Raw genomic sequence first — 17,207 nt, 5'->3', positions numbered from 1 at the left:
GTGGGGTGGGGAGGGTGGCCATGGCCCCACGCCGCAGCCCCCCCTCCGGGGCTATTTTTAGCTTCGTTCCTTCCTCCCAGCAAATGAGGCAGGATCCGGCACAGCCCCCCCCACCTGGGCCATGCTGCTGTGGCCGTGCACGTGAACCCCCCCCGGCGCTGCCCTGCCCCTGCTGCCTTCTCCCACCGCAGCCCCTCGGCCCCGTGCCGCCCAGCTGCTGGTTTCGGTTGCTGTTGGCAGCTCTGTCAGTGAGGCACAATGGAAAATATAAAGCATGCCCCCCCCCCAGTCTAATCCACACCCCTCGGCCCCATCTCCAGCCTCAGGGCTTGCGTCACCCACCCTCACAGCCAGCCCAGCCGTGCCCCGGAGCCCCCAGCCCCTCGCCCTCACCCCCTGGCACCCCCCGGCACCCATCGGGGTCCCCAGGCACCCCGGTGATGTCCCCCCGCCCGGGGCCCACGTGCTGTGGCCAAGGGGCCTGCGAGCCACGTGCCATCGGGTCACAGCTGGTCCCGGTCCCACGGCTGGTTCCTGTTGAAGCTGCTGGCCCCGTGCCCCATCTGACAAATGCTTTCTTTATATAAGTTGTGTTTCCTTGTTTTTCTGGCTCTTCGGTAGTTGCCAAAATTCTCCCAGTCCCCAGAGCAGGCGCCCCGGCCCAGCCCGAGCCAAGCAGCTCAGCGCATGTCCCCACAGCGGGGCAGGATGCGTCCCCAGCCCCGGGGCTTCCCGCTGCCCACCCTCGCCCCTCCGCACGCCCTGCAGCCCAGCTCCTCTTTCCATGGCCCCAGAAGCAGTTTTGGGGCTCTGGCTGTGCCGGGATGGCTTCAGCCACAGCTTTCCAGGCTCCTGAGCCCAGACGCAGCCCTGGCTCAGGCAGGGGATGATTTTGGGAGCAGCCTGGCTCAGACACGACTGCAGCCCGCAGGCAGCTGTGACAGTGATGCACACGATCGGTCTTCTGCAGCTCTCTCCCCACGGCTTTATGGCTTGACCATCATCACCTTCACGCACGGCTCGTGCAGGGTGACAAGTTGCTCTGCCCGAGCCCCGTGTTTGCACAAAACAAACCCCAGGAGAACAGTGCTGGCCAGGCAGGGGGGGTGTAACAGGGCCTGGAAGGAGCCTGTGTCACACCCCGGGGGGGGGACGGACACCACCCACATGCAGGTGACTGTAGGAAAAGTGACAGAAATGACCTCATAAGCCAGAAACCTGAGAGTGCCTGGAAAGAGAAACGAGAGCAGGCGCCGAGCTGAGCGTCACTCGAGGTGATGGCGATGCCGGGGAACCTCCACCCGCCGCTGCTCCTGAAGGCATCAGCAAAGACCCCCCCATGGGAGCCACCCCGCGGGTGCTGGGGATGTCCCCACACAGGACGCGGTGCCCAGAACTGCCACAGTCCCCCCCTTGGCTGTGCGGGGAACCAAGCCCGACTGTGCCCATCCTTTTATTGTGAAATGCGATAAATACACCACCGCCACGCACCCCGCAGCCCCACGGAGCCCAGCCGCAGAGCCTGGCACCGCCATCCCCTAAATATATATATATATTATATAAAACAACACCACAAAAAGAACAATTAGACCCCCGGGGGCGAGCGCAGGCAGGATGCGAGCCCAGCCCCCTGCCTGCAGCACGGAGCAGGGGGTGCACAGCCAGGCTGGGGGGCTTGGAGTGGGGCCATGAGGGAGGAAAAAGGGGGATGGGGGGGGGCACTCGTGCCCAAATCTTTGTTCTTCCAGTTCTGTCATGCGCACGAATCCGGCTGCTCCAGAACCATCCGGCTCCCGCTGCCCGTGGCGAGGGGCTGAGCGGCGCCGGGGGACGTGCCCAGGGCCGGTGCTGCCGCCCCAGGAGCGGGGGGGTCGCGGCCGTCCCGTCCCCTCGCATCCCTCAGAGGTTGTCGGAGGAGGCAGACGGGTTGGTGTAGGTGAAGGTGCCGCCCCCCGCAATGGTGCCCGCCACCTGGGAGAGGGGAAACAAGGGGGGGTCACGACAGAGCTGGGCTGGGAAGGGCCGGGGGCTGAGCCCCCCCAAAGTCCCCACAAGGCCTGGGGGCGGTGAGAGACCCCCTGGCGAGCAGATCCATGGGGGTCAGCCCTGCAGCAGCCAGTGCACCACGGGCACCACGAACAGCCCGGTTTTAACCAAAAATACCCACGTGGACACCCCCAGCCCCCCGGCCACGGGAGCCAGTGGAGGATCAGCGCAGCCAGAGCAGCCTGGGCCGCTTTTCTCTCCTCCCGCTGGCTAAGCCTGCCCAGCAAGAGCGAAGGTAAATATTTACCCAGGCCCCTGGTATTTGAACAGCGAGAGCTGCTTGCACAGCGCGGAACAGCTGGATACGGCCCCCGCCCCGCAGCACCAGGCACAGCAAACAGCGGGGCCGGGGCCAGCCCCAAAACCCACATTGCTGGGGCCAGCCGCAGCCCCACACGTGTGCACGCGGCGCCCGACGCTGCTGGTGCCAGATCTGGACCCCCTCACCCTCCCCTTTGCCCCCTCGTGCCCCGGCTCCAGGGTGCCAGGATCTGGCCGAGCCTGAGGATGGGGTGCGGGGAGGCAGCGGTCCCGCCAAGCCCCCGCGCACCGGTGAGGGTGGGCAGGGGGGGAGCCACCACCCAAGGTCGCCGGCAGCTTCCTGGCTCCAGCCGGGGCTGCCAGCGCCACGGCTCCATCCAGGCGTGAAAGGTGAAAGGCTCACCTCCCTGCCAGCCGCAGCCCGGGGCAGGCTCCCAGGGACCAGGGCCACCAAGTGCCCGTCCCCACCGGCTGGTTTTGTCCTGCCGGCTCCGTCAAGGGCAGGGGCGAGGGACGCGGCCGCACCGAAAAGCGGCGGCCCCGGCACCACCCCGCTGCCAGGACACCGCGGGCGCTCGGCTCTCACCTGGCTGTAGGGGTTGTGCTTGGTGTTGGGGGACACGTAGCGCCCGTGGCTCTGGTACGGGGGGTACTCGGCCATGGGGTGGTAGGAGTCCTTCGTGCTGAACAGGTCCAGCTTCCCTCGGCTCTTCCGACGGCAAGAGCAGGTGGTCTGGGGGGGCAGGGGGGCTCCGTGAGTGGGATGGGGTCAGGGGCCCAAAGGCAATGGGGAGGGGGACAGGGGCTCAACAGCAGAAAGCCGGTGAGGATGAGGATGGGGACTCACCAGGAGAGCACAGATGAGGATGCTCAGCAGCAGCAGGACGCAGACCAGGACCAGCAGAGCAATGGCCCAGTCCGGAACCTGAGGCTGCTCCACCGGGGCTGTCACTTCCACGCCACCTGAAGAGCAGCAGAGCCGTGTCCGTACCTCCGGGCACAGCCCTGCCAGACCCCCGGGAAGGGGCCAGAAGGGAAAGAGCCCTTCTCCCCTCGGGCCCAGCCCAGCACACTGACACAGACACTCGTCCCACTTGTCCCACCGGGGATAAACCCAGGACAGGTACAGAAGCCACCCGAAGCGGCCGTGCCGGGCTCCCCCTGCTCAAAGCACCCCCAAGGTCCCGAGCCCCCTGCTCACTTTGGATGTCGGCCAGCTGCAGGTCCATGATGTACCCATTCGAGTCCAGCTGGCTTCTCAGCTTCTTCTCGGCAGAGTCACTCGTGATGGAGTCGTCGCTGTGCCCAAACACGAGGGTGGATTGCACGGCCACCGACCCTTGGCTGCTTGAGAGAGGAGGTGTTGGAGCCGGGACCGCCACCTCCCGCTGCCCCCCCGGCCATCCCCCTGCCAGGGGCTCTGCACTGTGCTGGGCTTCCCAGCCCGAGCCCCCCACCCACGGTACCTGAATCGGAGCTCACTGCACCCCTTGTAGGTCTGCCTGCCCATGCAGCTCGTGCAGCCATAGACACTTTCAAACTGGAAAAAAAAAACATTGGGGGGGTCATGACCACATCCCCAGCTCTCACCCCACTGCCTCCCAACCCCAGCATCCTCCCCTTCACCCCAGCATGGCCCCATCTCCTGCTGCCCCCACCTCTCTACCCAGTGGGACGGGGCTGCAGGAGGAGCTCACAGAGCCCAGGGTGCATTTACAGGGAGCCCCTACCCATGGTGGCTCCTTCCTGGCACAGACCACGAGGTCTTTGCTTGCTGAGGGCAGCCAGCGAGCAGGGCTGGCACTCACCATGGTCAAGACAGCACGGCTCAGGCTCCTGTACTCCTTCGACATGGGATCGAGCAGGCTCTGGTTGAAGTTTCTGTTCAGAATGCGGAAGGACAGCGGGACGCGGAGGAGCAGCTGGACCACGGTGGGAGGCAGAGCTGCGGCTTTGCTGGGGTTGGGACCCCCGCTGCTCCCGAGCACGGCCATGGGGGTCTTGCTGTGCGCTGTGCTGCCCTGAGAGGTGACAGAGGCTGTCTTTGTGGGGACAACCTCGGCGCTGCTGTTCACGGTGGCGTTGGTGTTGGACGTGGGAATCACAGAGCTGCCATCGGTTGCGGTGCTGGCTTTGGAGGGGGGGACCCCATTGCTGTCATTTGTGCTGATGTTGTTGTGGGGGAACAGAGGGATAATGGAGACGGACACCACGGTGCTGTCGGTTGTGTCATTGCCAGCAGAGCTGTTGCCTGTTGGAAACGCTGTCACATGGGAGGGGACAGAGCCGTGGGACCCGTTGCCACTGGTGTTCTGGGAGGTGGCGTTGTTCAGGGTGGGCGTCATCACCGTTGTCTCAGTGGTGGTCGTCTCCACAGTGGTGGTCTCGGTGGTGGTGGTCTCTGTGGTGGTTGTCTCGGTGGTGGTGGTCTCGGTGGTGGTGGTGGTGTTCAAGGCGTGCGTACCTAAAGGACAAAGGGGGTCAGGAACTGGGGCTACAGCATCAATTTGGGAAGAAATTCTACACAACGAGGCTCCTTCACGAGACCCTTCTCAGGACAAAAAGGTGCAGAGAAGTCCCACAACCTCCATGAGAGCAATGCCTGCAAGGCCAGCAAGAACTTCAGGAACATCCCCGGTGAGACTCATGCTGGGCACACGTGGCATGAGCAAGGGGTGCCTGGGCGGCTGCCCCGTGCCCAGCCCTGCAGAGCCGTGCCCCGCTCAGGACCCACTGCCACGCCGTGCCACTAAAACCTTTGTGATGAATGCAAACGGCTGGGCTAGGAAGGCAGAAAGCCCCACGGCGCTCACACCCCTGCTCCCCGGGACGTGCATCGCCTGGCTCAGGGCCAGCGCAGGCGGCTCCTCGCGGGCGCTTTCCCAGCAGGTGCCGCAGGAGCCCTGGAGGAGCGCCCGGGGTCCGGACATCTTGCTGAGGCACACGCCCGCATACCAGCCTGCGAGCCCCAGGCGCAGCCTGCTCCATCCAGCCCCAGCACAGCCCGTCCGCCCCGTGCTCAGCCCCGGCCGATCCCTTTGCTCGGCGCTAAAAGGGACGTGGACACCACCAAGGGCTGAGCAAGGTCCCCAGCTCCTGTTGTTTTTTTTTTTTTTTTGGGGGGGGACAATCAGCCCTAGGGCACTGCACCCCGGGGACAGAGCGCACCAGGTGGTGATGCACCCGCTGCTGGGTGCTGAGGGTCACGGGGTGCCACCAGGTCCCTGCTCACAAAACCAACTGGGAGACCCCCCCCCTCGCCTCCCCACCCGGTTACCACCCCGCACACCCAGGTCCCAGCCCAGTTCCCACCAGCTTGAGGTGCCACCAGCCCCCGGTGCTGCCAGCCCCCGCACCTCACCTGCACCCAGCACCACGAGCAGCAGCGGCAGAAGCGCGGTGACCTCCATGGGGCTCGTCCGGGGGGGGCCCAGTGCCTGTGGGGGGGGGGGCTCAGCAGCAGCTGCTCCTCCCGTTAGGCAGCAGCGTTGAGCGGTCGGGGACTGGTGGCTCGGCGGCGGCTGCAGCTTTATAGAGCACCTGGAGCAGGTGGGGAGGCCCCACCCCGCCACCGGCCCCGACCTGCACGTGGTGAAGGGGGGGCCCCTCCACCCTGCTTGACGCAGGGCATGAGGGTGCCATCCCACCACTGGGACCCCTGGGGCACCCTCCGTCCTGTGCTGGGGTCCCCCTGCAGCTCCGTGCCTTCTGTGCTGGGGTCCCCTCGTGGCTCTGCGTTCTCCCAGTTTGGGGACCAGGGAGGGGACACTGCCACAGCATCCCGTGGGACGTGGCCTAGGGCAGGGGCATTGCTTTTGGGGTCCCCGTGCAGGGGGGTCCCAGCTGTGTCATGGCTCCTGGGAGCTGGTGGGGAGCATGGGGCGGGGGCTGGAGCCCCGCAGCCCCCCTGTAGATGGGGGGCCTCATCCTCTCATTCAGCCTGGGGTTAATCATTACCGGCTCGGCCACTGCCTCGCCCTACACTCAAATAAACTCTGGCACCCCCCCACCCCAAACTGCTTACGCAGGTGAGGCCCAGGGCCCCACTAAACCCCAGTCCCTCCCCACCGCCAAATGTCCCCACCTGGTCCCTGGGCTGGGCACAAGGATCCCGGGGGGCACAAGCCCCCCTCTGCTGCTGGAGAAGACTTTTCTGCTCGCCCCGGGGGACACCAGGAGCAAACCCCGTGGGGGGGCCGTGGCCCCCCAATGCCTGGTGCCAAACCGGATGCCTGAGCCCCACCCCAGAGGCACCAGGTGCCACCCAGGCCAGGCACAGAGCCCCCATCCTCCCCCCGGTGCCATGTGCTCCCCCCACGTCTGTGGGGTCCTTTCTGCCCCCCTACCCCTGCCCAGGGGGGAGAGCCCCAGTTCCTGTGGAGGGCTCGGGGTCCCAGCCCCAAACTCCCCCCCCAGCCCCATGCAGGGGGTACTGCTGTGCACTGGGGAGGTGGGGGTGGTCTGGGGGTATTGGGGCAAGGGGGAGGGCAGGAGAGGGGGCACCCCCGGCTGCAGGAGCAGCAGCACAAAGGAGAGGCTGCCCGGGCACCAGCCCAGTGCGTGCGGGACCCAGCTGCATCCAGTGCCCACGATGGGGCTGCGCCTTCCTCACCCAGCCCCTCACCTCTGTGCCCAGCACCGGGGATGGGGGTCCCAGGCTGCGAGCCGTGCCCTCCCCCCCGACTACCCCCCCAACTCAGCACATGGGCACAGGTTTGTGGTTGTCGTGGTTTGGCTTTGTTTTTGGCTTTTTTATGGGCTGCAAAACTCCTCTTAGCAGAAAAACACAGAGGGGGGGGGAGGAAGGGGCCGGGCACCCGGAGCTGCGCCCCCAGCGCCCCCCAGCACCGGGCTCGGGAGCCGCGGGGCCGGGCTCCCCCCCCCCCACCTCCACGCGTGGACGCGGGGCACGAACCCCACGCGCGCCCCCGCCCCACGCGCGCCCCCGCTGCCCCGCCCGGCGGCGCTGGAGCTGCGGCGCCTCCTGGCGGGCGCGGCCCCGCGCAGCGCCAGCACCGAGCCCCGGTGGAGCGGAACGGGACCGGCACCGGCACCACGACCGGGACCGGGGCCGGCAGCGGAGCCCCCCGCGCCTCCGTGCCCCGCCGCAGCCCGCTCCCTCGGGCCCGGTGCCGAGGGCTGCCCGGGGATACGGGCACGGCGCCGGGCGGAGGGCTGGGAGCAGACGGGACGGGACGGGACGGGAGGCGCTCGGTACCGAGCGGTGCCTGCCCCCGTCCCGTCCCGTCCCGTCCCGTCCCGTGCCCGCAGCCCCTCCGCTCCGCCCGGTACCGGCAGCACCGTGCCGGCAGCAAGCACCGCCCCATCCCCTCCAGGCTCCGGTACCACCGGGGCGGCGGCTGCCCGGTACCGGCCGCGTTGCCCTTTGAAGAGCGGGGCCCACCACCTCCGCCGCGGCGGGGCCGGTGCCGGTGCGGGCCCCGCGCGCGCTCCGGGGCGGGGCGGGGCGGGCTCGGGGGAGGCGGGGGGGGGGGGGGGGGCACATTCCGCCGCGTTGCCGGGCCAGCCGTCGCCATGGCGACCGGGCACTGCCGCCGGGGCTCGGCGCTCACGGCGCAGTTCCCACGGAGCGGCCCCGCGCGGCGGCGGCGGCGGCGGCGGCTCCGCTCCGGTCCCTCCGGGGCGGCGGCAGGGCCGGGATGCGGTGCAGTGTTGTGCCCTCGCCTACCAATATTGCACTCGTCCCGGCCTCCCGCCGTCCCGGGTTCCGCCGGTAGGACCGGGTAGCACCGGGCTGCCCCCCCCCCCGCCCCCCCCCCGACGACCCCACCGGGAGGACGGCGAGGGAAGGAACCGGGAGCACGGGGCGGGAGAGAGGGATGGGGGGGGGGGGGAATGGGGGCGGGAGGGGGCCGGGGCCGCCCCCTAGGAACGGGGCGCGCAGGCGAAAATCCGGTGGAAACTTTATGGCCCGGCGGCGGGAGAGGCAGGGCCGGGGGGGGGACGCGGCCCCGCCGCCCACCGGAGCCGCCCCGCCGCTCCCGGCACTGCAAAGTCCGCGGGGCCGCGGGTGGGGAGGGGGCGGCGGCGGGGGGCGGCGGAGCCCGGACCGAGCCCGGGTGCCGCAGGCGGAGGGGGGGGGCCCCGGGCCGGGCGGGGGCGGCTCACTCGCGGCCCTCCAGCAGGAACCGGCGGAAGGGCTCGAAGTCTGCGGGGATCGAGTCTGCGGGGCGACAGCGGGGAGGGGGGGGCGTGAGGAGCCGGGGGGGGCTCGGCGGGGGGATCGAGCCCCCTGCCGGGACAGACGGACCCCCCCCGAGCTGCCCCAGGGAGCGGGACAAACCCCCCCCGGGCACCGGGACAGGCTCTGGCCCACGCGGGGGGAGCCCGGGGGGACTCCCTCGGGGGTGAGATTCCCCCGGGGGGGGGCTTCCCGCTCCCCCCCCTCCGTCTGCCACGGGGCCATAGGGGCGAGGCTGCTCGCTCCTCGCCCCGGTGCCCGGGGGTGTCTCGGTGCCCGGGGGGGTGTCCCGGTGCCCGGGGGGGGTCCCGGTGCCCGGGGGGAGCCCCGTGCTCACCGTTGCAGCGGTACTGCAGGTTGGACCAGATGATGTTCTCCTGGGAGAAGCAGAAGACCCCCAGCCGCCCCCCGCGCATGGTGGTGTCGATGATCACCCCCGAGTCCGCCACCAGCTGCGGGCCTTCGTACAGCCGGACCCTGGAGGGGGGGGCAACAAATGGGGGGGGGTCAGCCAGAACCGGGGATCCCCAACATGGGGGGAGTTGGGGGGAGACACCGGGGCACCGCGACGGGGCCCCCGTCGGGGCTGGAGGCGCACCACCGGGGGGTTTCTGTGAGCCCCCCCCCAAAAAAAAAACAAAACACAACAAAACACCAACCCCGCAGGGATGGAGGCCGGGGCCCCCGCGCCGCCCCCGGCCCGGCCCCGCTGCCTTTGTCGGGCGCTTTGCATGTGAAAGGCCCCGGCGGCCGGCGGGGTCGCCATGGCGACGGGACAATGGCCGCGGGGGCCCGGACGGGGCGGACGGGCCCGGCCCCCGGAGCGCCCCCCCCCCCAGCCCCCCCCCGGCGGCCGCCCCGACGGGCTCCTTAAAGGGGAAAAGCAACGGGGAAGGGGGGGCGCAACGGGGTCGGAGCCACCCCCAGCGGACGGAATCCGCCCCACGGGTCCCATTCCCTCTCCCAGGGGATGCCGCCCTCCCCCCCGCCCCGTCGGTCCCACCGGGGCAGGACCCCCTCCTACGGGATGGCATCCCCTCCGGGTCAGTCCAGAGGGGGCAGGACCCCCTCCCGAGGGACGCCATCCCCACCACCGTGTCAGTCCCACGGGGGCAGGACCCCCTCCCCATGCTGTCACCCCCCCACTCAGGTCGGTCCCACCAGCCCAGGACCCCTCCCCATGCTGTCACCCCCTCCCCAGGGACCCGCAAACTCCGCGCTGAGCCTGGCCGGGCTCCTGCCTTCCCCCCCCCGCGGTGCTGCCAGCCCCAGTACGCCCCCCCCAGTGCCCCCCACTCACCTGATGTAGCCCACCTGGGGCCTGTGCACCAGCTGCCAGCGGTACGAGGTCTTGTCCCTCCAGCCCACGTTGCGGGGGTCCTTCCACAGCAGGCGGACGTGCTCGGGCGTGTGGCCCGTGTGCCACAGTGCGTTGCGCAGGTGCTCCCCGGGGCCCGTGGAGGACTTCACCGCCTGGGGGGGCGTGGGGCATCAGGGGGACCCCACCGGCAGGGCCTGACCCGCTCCGGGGTGGGGGGGACACAGGAGGGTGGCGGCACCCACCTTGAGCTGCAGCCCCGGCTCGGCCACGGCGCGGAAGGGGGTGGCCTGCCAGTACGTCTGCTCCGTCTGCTTCCACATCACCACGTAGAAGCTGGCGCTGTCCTGGTAGCTGAAGATGAAGCCGGCGTAGTCATCGTCGGTGACGGTGTTGACGTGGAAGGTGCCCTCAAAGTCCACCCCGTTGAAAGCCGTGTAGCCTGCGGGTGGGCAAACGGAGGAAGGAGCCCCCTCCCCAGCATGGGGACGGGACCCCGCGCACTGCCTCCATCCAGGGCAGTTTTTACCCCTCTCCATAGGGCACAGAAGTGGCCCTCAACCCCCAGCAAGCAGGGGACAAGGATAAAGGGGCTGTCCCGTGGGGTCTGCACCTCTTACCAACAGCCAAGCCCGGGTCGCTGTTCATGGTCTGCACAATCTCCATGCCCTGTGGATGAGACCTGGGTTAGGGGCATCCCCGGGGACCTCCCGGCCCCTCTCCGCTCCCACCCCAGCAGAAACATGGGGGGCAGCACCCACACCTGGTTGAGGACCACCCAGTTGGGATCAATCTGCGCGTCCCCCTCGGGGTCCAGGATGACGGTCTGGTAGGCGCGGAAGTCGGTCAGCGTCACCTCGGCGCTCTCCGGGCACACGTCCAGCTGGTCGATCACCGTGTCGTTGTCGAAGTCCTCCTCGCACGCGTCGCCCACGCCGTTCCCTGGGCACACACGCAGGGGTCACGGATGGATGGGACCCTCCAGAGGGCTCTGCCTCCCCCTGCCCGCCCAGCGCTCACCATCCGAATCCTTCTGGTTGGGGTTGGGGATCAGGCGGCAGTTATCGGGGCCGGGTGCTGTGTAGTCAGGGATGCCGTCGTTATCATCATCGTTGTCACAGTCATCCCCCAGCCCGTCGTTGTCTGAGTCCAGCTGGGAGCTGTTGGGGATCTCGGCGCAGTTGTCCTTGGTGTCCTGGTGCCCGTCCCCATCACTGGCAGGAGGAACGCAGTCAGGGCAGCACCACAAACCCAGCAACCTGGCACTGAGCTCCAGCACCTTCACCCACCCCAAAGACCCCTGATCTCAAGGACCCTCACCTGTCCTCGTTGGTGTCACAGATGTCTCCTACCAGGTCACTGTCCATATCTGTCTGGAAGAGACCAAAGCCCTAGTTCAGCGGGCACGCTGGGGTGACAGGACCCCAAACCCCGCCAGTCGGGGGACAGGGTCCTGCAGACCCCAGGACACCCCTGTGCTGGCTGCCCCAGGCCATACCTGAGTTGGGTTGCTCATTTCAGGGCAACTGTCACAGGCATCCCCAACGCTGTCCTCGTCCCGGTCTGTCTGCAGCGGGTTGGGCACCTTGGGGCAGTTATCCAGCATGTTGGGAATTCCTGCAAGGACAGAGGCGTGTGGGTGCCCTCAGCACCCCAGCGTGACTGTGACAGTCCTAAATCCGCAAGGAGCCCCTGGCCACATGCAGTGCAGCCTCATGAGCCACTCACCGTCCCCATCGATGTCATTGTCACAAGCGTCCCCCTCGCCGTTGCTGTCCGTGTCCCGCTGGTCATTATTGGGCACATTGGGGCAGTTGTCACAGGCATCCCCAAAGGAGTCAGTGTCCGAATTCTGCTGGTCTTTGTTGGGGAAGAGCCGGCAGTTGTCCTGGAGGGAAGGGAAGGACAGAGATGCCTCCATTGTGGTGGCTGGCAGAGCAGAGCCACGCTCTGGCATGGGTCAGGGCAGGGGGACATCTCCAGCGTGCCCGCTGAGACTGTCCCAGAGCCACAAACCCCGGCCTGCTGCCCCCCAGGAGCAGCATCCTGGGGGCACCAGAATCAAGCCAAAGCAAGAAGCTCTGCCCCTTGCACAGCACGAGCCCTGGAGCCACAGGCATGTCCTGCCCGCGTAGCACAAACACCTCCACGTTCTTGATGCCATCACCATCGGCGTCATCGTCACACTGGTCCCCGATGCCATCGTTGTCGGCGTCCTCCTGCCCTGAATTCGGCGTCAGGCGGCAGTTGTCCTGGAAGCACAGACACCAGTAAAAACAGGGAGGAGGACAGCTCCGGAGCCCAGCCCCACTACAGGCTAGTGAGCTCCCAAGCCCCTCGCGCTCCTCGCCACGGGGAGGCCCACCTGCTTGCAGTGCTTGTTGTTGTCGATGCAGGGCAGGGGCTCATCGGGGTAGCCGTCGAGGTCGGTGTCTTGCCCGCAAACGTTGCCGTTGCCAGCCCAGCCCACGTTGCACTGGAGAAAGGAGGAATCAGGGGCTGGGAAACAGGGAAGAGTCCTGGCAGAAGCAACCGCTGCTCCTGCCAATTCCTCCAGCACCCTCTGCTTCTCGGTCGGCCCGTCCTGGCCTTCCCGCTCACCGCACAGGAAATTTCACCGTTCCTCTCGAACACGCAGAAGCCGTTGATGTCGCAAGGGTTGGAGGTGGGAGTGCTACAGGACCGCTGCGGGATGCAGCCAGACGTCTGATTCCCCACAAACCCTGACTTGCAGGGGCCACATTTGTAGGAGCCCTGGGAGAAACGGGGCACGGGGCAGGGTCAGGAGAGTGAAGAGGCCCCTGACGTCAGGCGGGAGACCAGGGCAGCTCCGCTCACCAGCGTGTTGGTGCAGATGGAGTTGGGGTCGCAGCCACCGTTGTTCCCATCGTTGCATTCATCAATATCTGTGCAAACCTGAGAGCAGGATGGGAGAAACCATCGACCTTCTGCCCCCACAGCTCCTGCAGGAGACCCACCCCATGCCCACAGCCTGCCTTTGGCACTGCTCTCCTTCAGAGCAGGGTCTGGCAGGCTCAGCATCCCCTGCCCGTCCCAGCAGCCCAACAAACCGGAGCACCCATGGCCAAATCCCACAGCACCGCACTCACCTGCTTGCTGGCCTTTGCGTAGTCAGCCCCCACGCCAGAGACGGTGTTGCCCCGATAGCCACGGGGACAGGGCTCACAGCGGAAGCCCGGTGCAGTGTTGATGCACTTTGAGCCGGGGAAGCAGGGGTTGGCATGAGCGCACTGTGGGCACGGGGAGAGAGAAAAGCTTTGCTACGGGTACGGCACCAGTGAGAGCACCCTGGTGGGTCTGTCCCCACCGGGTGGCTTAGGGACACATACGGAGACGGGAAGCATCTCGTGTGTGACACCTGCCCGTGCTGCCTGCCAGCTCTGGGGCTCAGACTCCCCCCCGCTGACAGGCACGAGGCCCGCTCACCTCATCGATGTCGGCGCAGTGTGTGCCGTTGCCCTCCAGGCCCGGCGGGCAGGGCCCGCAGCGGTACCCGGGGTACTCGTACGTCTCCATGCAGTCCACGCCGCTGAAGCAGGGGTTGGGGTTGCAGCGAGAGCGGTGCTCGTGGAAGCCTGTGGAGATGAGGGCCGGGCAGGGTGGTGAGCCGGGATGAACGCACGCTCCCCGGGGTGGGAGCTGAGCCATGACAACACTCACCGCAGACCTGGCACTCCATGATGGTGTTGCGGATCAGGGACATCTCCTTCACCTGTGAAGCAGCAGAGCACAGGGTATTAGGGACAGGGGTGACTTGGGGAACATCACGCCCCTGGGGTGCAGAACCCGCATCCAAGCTCTGCCACGTATCTTCAAGCTCCATGCTGCCCTCACGGTGCCCAGCACCCTGCCCTTGGCCAAGTCCAGCCTGGGCAGTGCCAGTACCACTGCCCCGCCTCACCTGGTCTCTAATGTCTTCTCGCAGGTCTGTCAGGATGCGGTTGAAGAGGGTCAGCTGCGTGACCAGCGCCTTGGTCTGCTCGCCTGCCACAAGCAGGGAGGACAAGGTCAGCCCCAGCCCCAGGACAGAGGCAGCCTCCTGGGGCCAGGGGCTAAGGGCTGCCTTGCCCATCCCACACCGCACCAGGGGGCACAAGGCAACCCCTGACCCTTCCTTCTCCTCCCTCATCAGATGCAAAGCCACCCAGCTCCTGGTCCTTGCACTGCAAGGACAGGTGTCAGCACCAAGGACCTGCCCAGCCACGTGCTAGTTCATCCCCACTGGGGTCCTAAGACCTCACAGGACCCTTTCTGTATAACACATCCCATGCCCCTCTGATCTGCCCCATTCCAGGGTGCCCAGCAGGTGCTAGGGACTCTGGGACAGGCTCCAAAGGGTTTTACACCTCCATGGAGCCCCAACCACCATCACCATCCCCACAGCTGGAAAAAGGGGAAGCGGAGCAGGGACTTACCCAGGATGGAAGCCAATGCGCTTGTCACTGCAGGGAGGAAGACAAGATCTTGTTGAACACTGCTTTGGCCAGCACATGGCCTGGAGACCCAGCACGCCCCCTGCCAGGGTGTGCTCGAGGGACAGAGGAGCCACCAAGGAACAAGTTCCCCCTGTGGAGGACTGCGATGCCACCTGCCATCCCCACACAACAAACTGCTGGGCAGGCTCTTGAGGCTCCATGGCCTTCCAGATCGCAACCCTCACCTTCCCTTGCATGGTTGTTCCTGGCCACCACATTCACAGGAGCTCCCGTGTGCATAGGGCTGTCTGGCATGGGGCAGAGGCAGAAGCTCCCCCTGCACGATGCGGTGCTGTGCCCCCTATGCATTAGCCTGTGCTCTTTGTGCTGCCCACCCAAGGTGCCGTACGACACGTAGCATGCATGGGGGGAACCATGGCCAGCCCCCCGTGCTCGGAGCAGAACACGGACGTGCCGTTACCTGCGCTGTGAATGGATTCATCTCCCTGGAACGGACACTCGCTCAGCGCCCCAACTCGGCTCATGGAGCCTCCCAGAATCAGCTTCATGGACTCCACAAACCCCTGACGTAGCAGAGGAGATGCAGTCAGCCACGGGAGGCTCTGCCTGTCCGAGGGGTACGAAGGACATTCGGCCCCACGCGGGGTCCCGGCACTCACCTGCATCCTCTGGTAGGCCTTCTGTCCTGTGCGCACCTCGATCGACTCCACCTCTGCCAGGGGGATCTCGGACAGCTCGGGCAGCCCCACGCTGGAGTCCACTTGCTTGCAGTCCACGTAGAGCTCCACGCTCAGCATGTCCCCACGCAGCCCGCTCAGGCGCACGATCACTGTGTGGCTCTGCCCGTCCGCCACGTGCGCGTGCTGCAGGTTGACCGAGTGCAGCTTGTTGTCCTCCCGCAGGTAGCGCACCAGCACTGCGGAGGGGTGGGAAGGGGCCGTGAGCTCTCCTCCCCGGCCCCTTGGGACCAGTTGCAGCAGACCTGAGCAGTCCCTGCCGAGCTCGGTCCCTGTTTCTCTTCCCACATCCCCAGCGTGTGCCCTCCACGTCCCCATGCAGCAGGCACCTACCCTTGTTGATCTTCCCCACCACGGACACCTCCAGCCACCTCGTGTTGTCCTTTTTGGAGTAGAGGCCGAAGAGGGTCCCCCCCTGCTTGGGGGGCAGGCGGAAGGTGGAGAGGAGGAAAACGTCGTTCACCGTCAGGAGCTCCATCCGGATCTTGTGCGTGATGCTGGCCATCTGCCGGGCCTCGCTCACCAGGAGCAGGTCGATGACTGCGGGGAGCCAAGGACGGGGGTCGCATCCTGCCCGGCCGCTCGGGAGCAGGGGTGATGCCCGGTTCGGGGCACCGCCGCCGGCCCGACCCGCTGCAAACCGGCCCCGCCGGGCCCGGGGAAGCCCCGAGGACTCCCGGGGAGGCTCCGCACGGTCCCGCCGGCTCCGCCCAGCCCCGACCCCGCGCGGTGGCGCTCCAGGACCGGGAGCGGGAGCGGCCGCCCCTCCGAGAAGGATCCGCGGAGTCCCCGCCACCGGCGGCCCAGAGCCCGGGAAACGGGCGGGGCCCCCGGCTCGGGGCCTTCCCCGCTCCCCCCTCGCTCCGGGGTTTCCCTGCGGAGGCGGCCGCACCGCCCCGAGCATCCCAGCTGCCGGGCGGGGAAGGCTGGCGGAGCCCCCGGCCCGGCGGCCGCGGGGAACGGAGCGGAGCGGGGACGCGGCTCCCGGGGAGGCTCCGGGAGGGGGAAGCGCGGAGCCCCACCGGCGCCGGGCCCCGGGAACCGGCGCTGAGCAGCCACCGCGGCCGCCCCGCCGAGGCGCTGCGGGAACCGGAGCCCCGACGAGGAACGGGCCGGCCCTCAGCACAGGCCCGGGGCGCTCCGGGGGAGCACGGAGAGCCCGGTCCCGCCGGGGCACGGCAGCCCGCTCGCTCCGTGCCGCCGCACCGGGCAGCCCGGGAGGAGCCGCGACCCTGGGGCGAGCGGCGGCCGCGCAGCCCGACCCCGGCAGCCTCCCCTCTGGCCCCACCGCCCCTCGAACCGGAGCCCTCCCGCCGCGGGCACCGCTGCACAGAGCCGGGTACGGGGACCGGCGTCCAGGCGCGGCTGGCGGCGGCCCTGCCCGCAGCTGGCCCCGGGACTGCGGGCAGCGGCGACCCTCGGGGGTGCTGGCGGCCGTCCCGAGCTCCGGGGATGAATGTCCTTCTGTCCCCAGCCCGGAGCGCCGGCTCGCCGCAGCTGCCCGCAGCCCGGCTGCCAGACCTCCCAGGGAGAGCACAGCCGCTGTCAGCGGCCCCGGGCCGGCCGGCGGGGGCCAGCAGCCCCCGGCTCAGGGCAGCGGGGCAAGGAACCGCCGCTTCCCCGGCTCGCAGCGGGCCGGGAACGGCGGGGGCGCCCCGTCCGCGTCGCCCCGTCGGGGCTGTCCGGCCGTCCCCGCGCCTGCCGCTGCCCGGCGGGACGGAGCGGCACCGGGAGCCGCCTTACCTTGCAGCCCCTGGCGAGCCGCTCCGGCGGCGCCCAGCAGGAGCAGCGCCAGGAGCGCGCCGAGCGCCGGGCCCCCCGCGGCCGCCGGTGCCCCCATGCCGCCGGTGCCGCCGGTGCGGAGCGGAGCGCGGCGGGGCGGAGTGGCGCGAGCGGGGAGGGGCCGGCGCTGGCGGCGAGGAGGAAACAAAGAGCCGTCAATCACGGACGCGCATCCCGGGGACCCCGGCGGGCGCTCCGCCGCGGCGGGCCGGCCGCAGCCCCGCCAAGCGGAGAGCAGCGGGGCGGGGCGGGGCGGGGCGCGGTGCACCGGGACCGGCCGGCGGCAGGGCCCGGAGCTGCGGGAGACCCCCGGGCACCTCGGCGCTGCCCGCCCCTGCACGGCTCCCGCTCACAGAAATTGAGTGTGGCAGGCGCCGGTTCACCGGGAGGTCAGGCAGTCTGGG

General features: G+C 68.6%; 2 protein-coding genes across 2 annotated transcripts; both read right to left on the bottom strand.

Moving 5' to 3' along the window:
* Positions 1–1,418: 1,418 nt before the first annotated feature.
* MUC1 (mucin 1, cell surface associated) lies at positions 1,419–5,752 on the bottom strand. The gene is made up of 7 exons (XM_082781036.1): positions 5,669–5,752; positions 4,116–4,771; positions 3,774–3,847; positions 3,509–3,651; positions 3,155–3,270; positions 2,894–3,040; positions 1,419–1,971 (listed from the first exon to the last, which is right to left on the bottom strand). The coding sequence occupies exons 1-7, from the start codon at positions 5,715–5,717 to the stop codon at positions 1,900–1,902; spliced, it is 1,257 nt and encodes a 418-aa protein (XP_082637162.1). The 5' UTR covers positions 5,718–5,752; the 3' UTR covers positions 1,419–1,899.
* Positions 5,753–7,582: 1,830 nt separating this feature from the next.
* On the bottom strand, positions 7,583–16,981 carry THBS3 (thrombospondin 3). The gene is made up of 23 exons (XM_082781054.1): positions 16,765–16,981; positions 15,355–15,561; positions 14,944–15,200; positions 14,745–14,847; positions 14,264–14,290; positions 13,750–13,832; positions 13,509–13,560; positions 13,275–13,423; positions 12,938–13,078; positions 12,666–12,743; positions 12,429–12,581; positions 12,193–12,303; positions 11,972–12,079; positions 11,556–11,715; positions 11,326–11,444; positions 11,148–11,200; positions 10,848–11,041; positions 10,591–10,769; positions 10,448–10,496; positions 10,073–10,269; positions 9,810–9,982; positions 8,847–8,986; positions 7,583–8,491 (listed from the first exon to the last, which is right to left on the bottom strand). The coding sequence occupies exons 1-23, from the start codon at positions 16,859–16,861 to the stop codon at positions 8,433–8,435; spliced, it is 2,889 nt and encodes a 962-aa protein (XP_082637180.1). The 5' UTR covers positions 16,862–16,981; the 3' UTR covers positions 7,583–8,432.
* Positions 16,982–17,207: the final 226 nt, after the last annotated feature.

Source organism: Aythya marila (assembly GCF_965140915.1).
Source record: "Aythya marila genome assembly, chromosome: 29".
In the NCBI taxonomy this organism is placed as follows: domain Eukaryota; kingdom Metazoa; phylum Chordata; class Aves; order Anseriformes; family Anatidae; genus Aythya; species Aythya marila.
This window is presented reverse-complemented; position numbering and strand designations above follow the sequence as displayed.

Excerpts from the sequence above, each read along its gene's own strand:
- MUC1 (XM_082781036.1), bottom strand. The coding sequence starts at position 5,717 with ATGGAGGTCACCGCGCTTCTGCCGCTGCTGCTCGTGGTGCTGGGTGCA. Across the intron at positions 3,652-3,773 it reads TGCAGTGAGCTCCGATTCAG|CCAAGGGTCGGTGGCCGTGC; the intron begins GTACCGTGGGTG and ends TCTCTCAAGCAG. Across the intron at positions 3,271-3,508 it reads GCAGCTGGCCGACATCCAAA|GTGGCGTGGAAGTGACAGCC; the intron begins GTGAGCAGGGGG and ends GCTGCTCTTCAG.
- THBS3 (XM_082781054.1), bottom strand. The coding sequence starts at position 16,861 with ATGGGGGCACCGGCGGCCGCGGGGGGCCCGGCGCTCGGCGCGCTCCTG. Across the intron at positions 14,291-14,744 it reads TGAATCCATTCACAGCGCAG|TGACAAGCGCATTGGCTTCC; the intron begins GTAACGGCACGT and ends TCCTCCCTGCAG. Across the intron at positions 13,424-13,508 it reads CATGGAGTGCCAGGTCTGCG|GCTTCCACGAGCACCGCTCT; the intron begins GTGAGTGTTGTC and ends TCATCTCCACAG.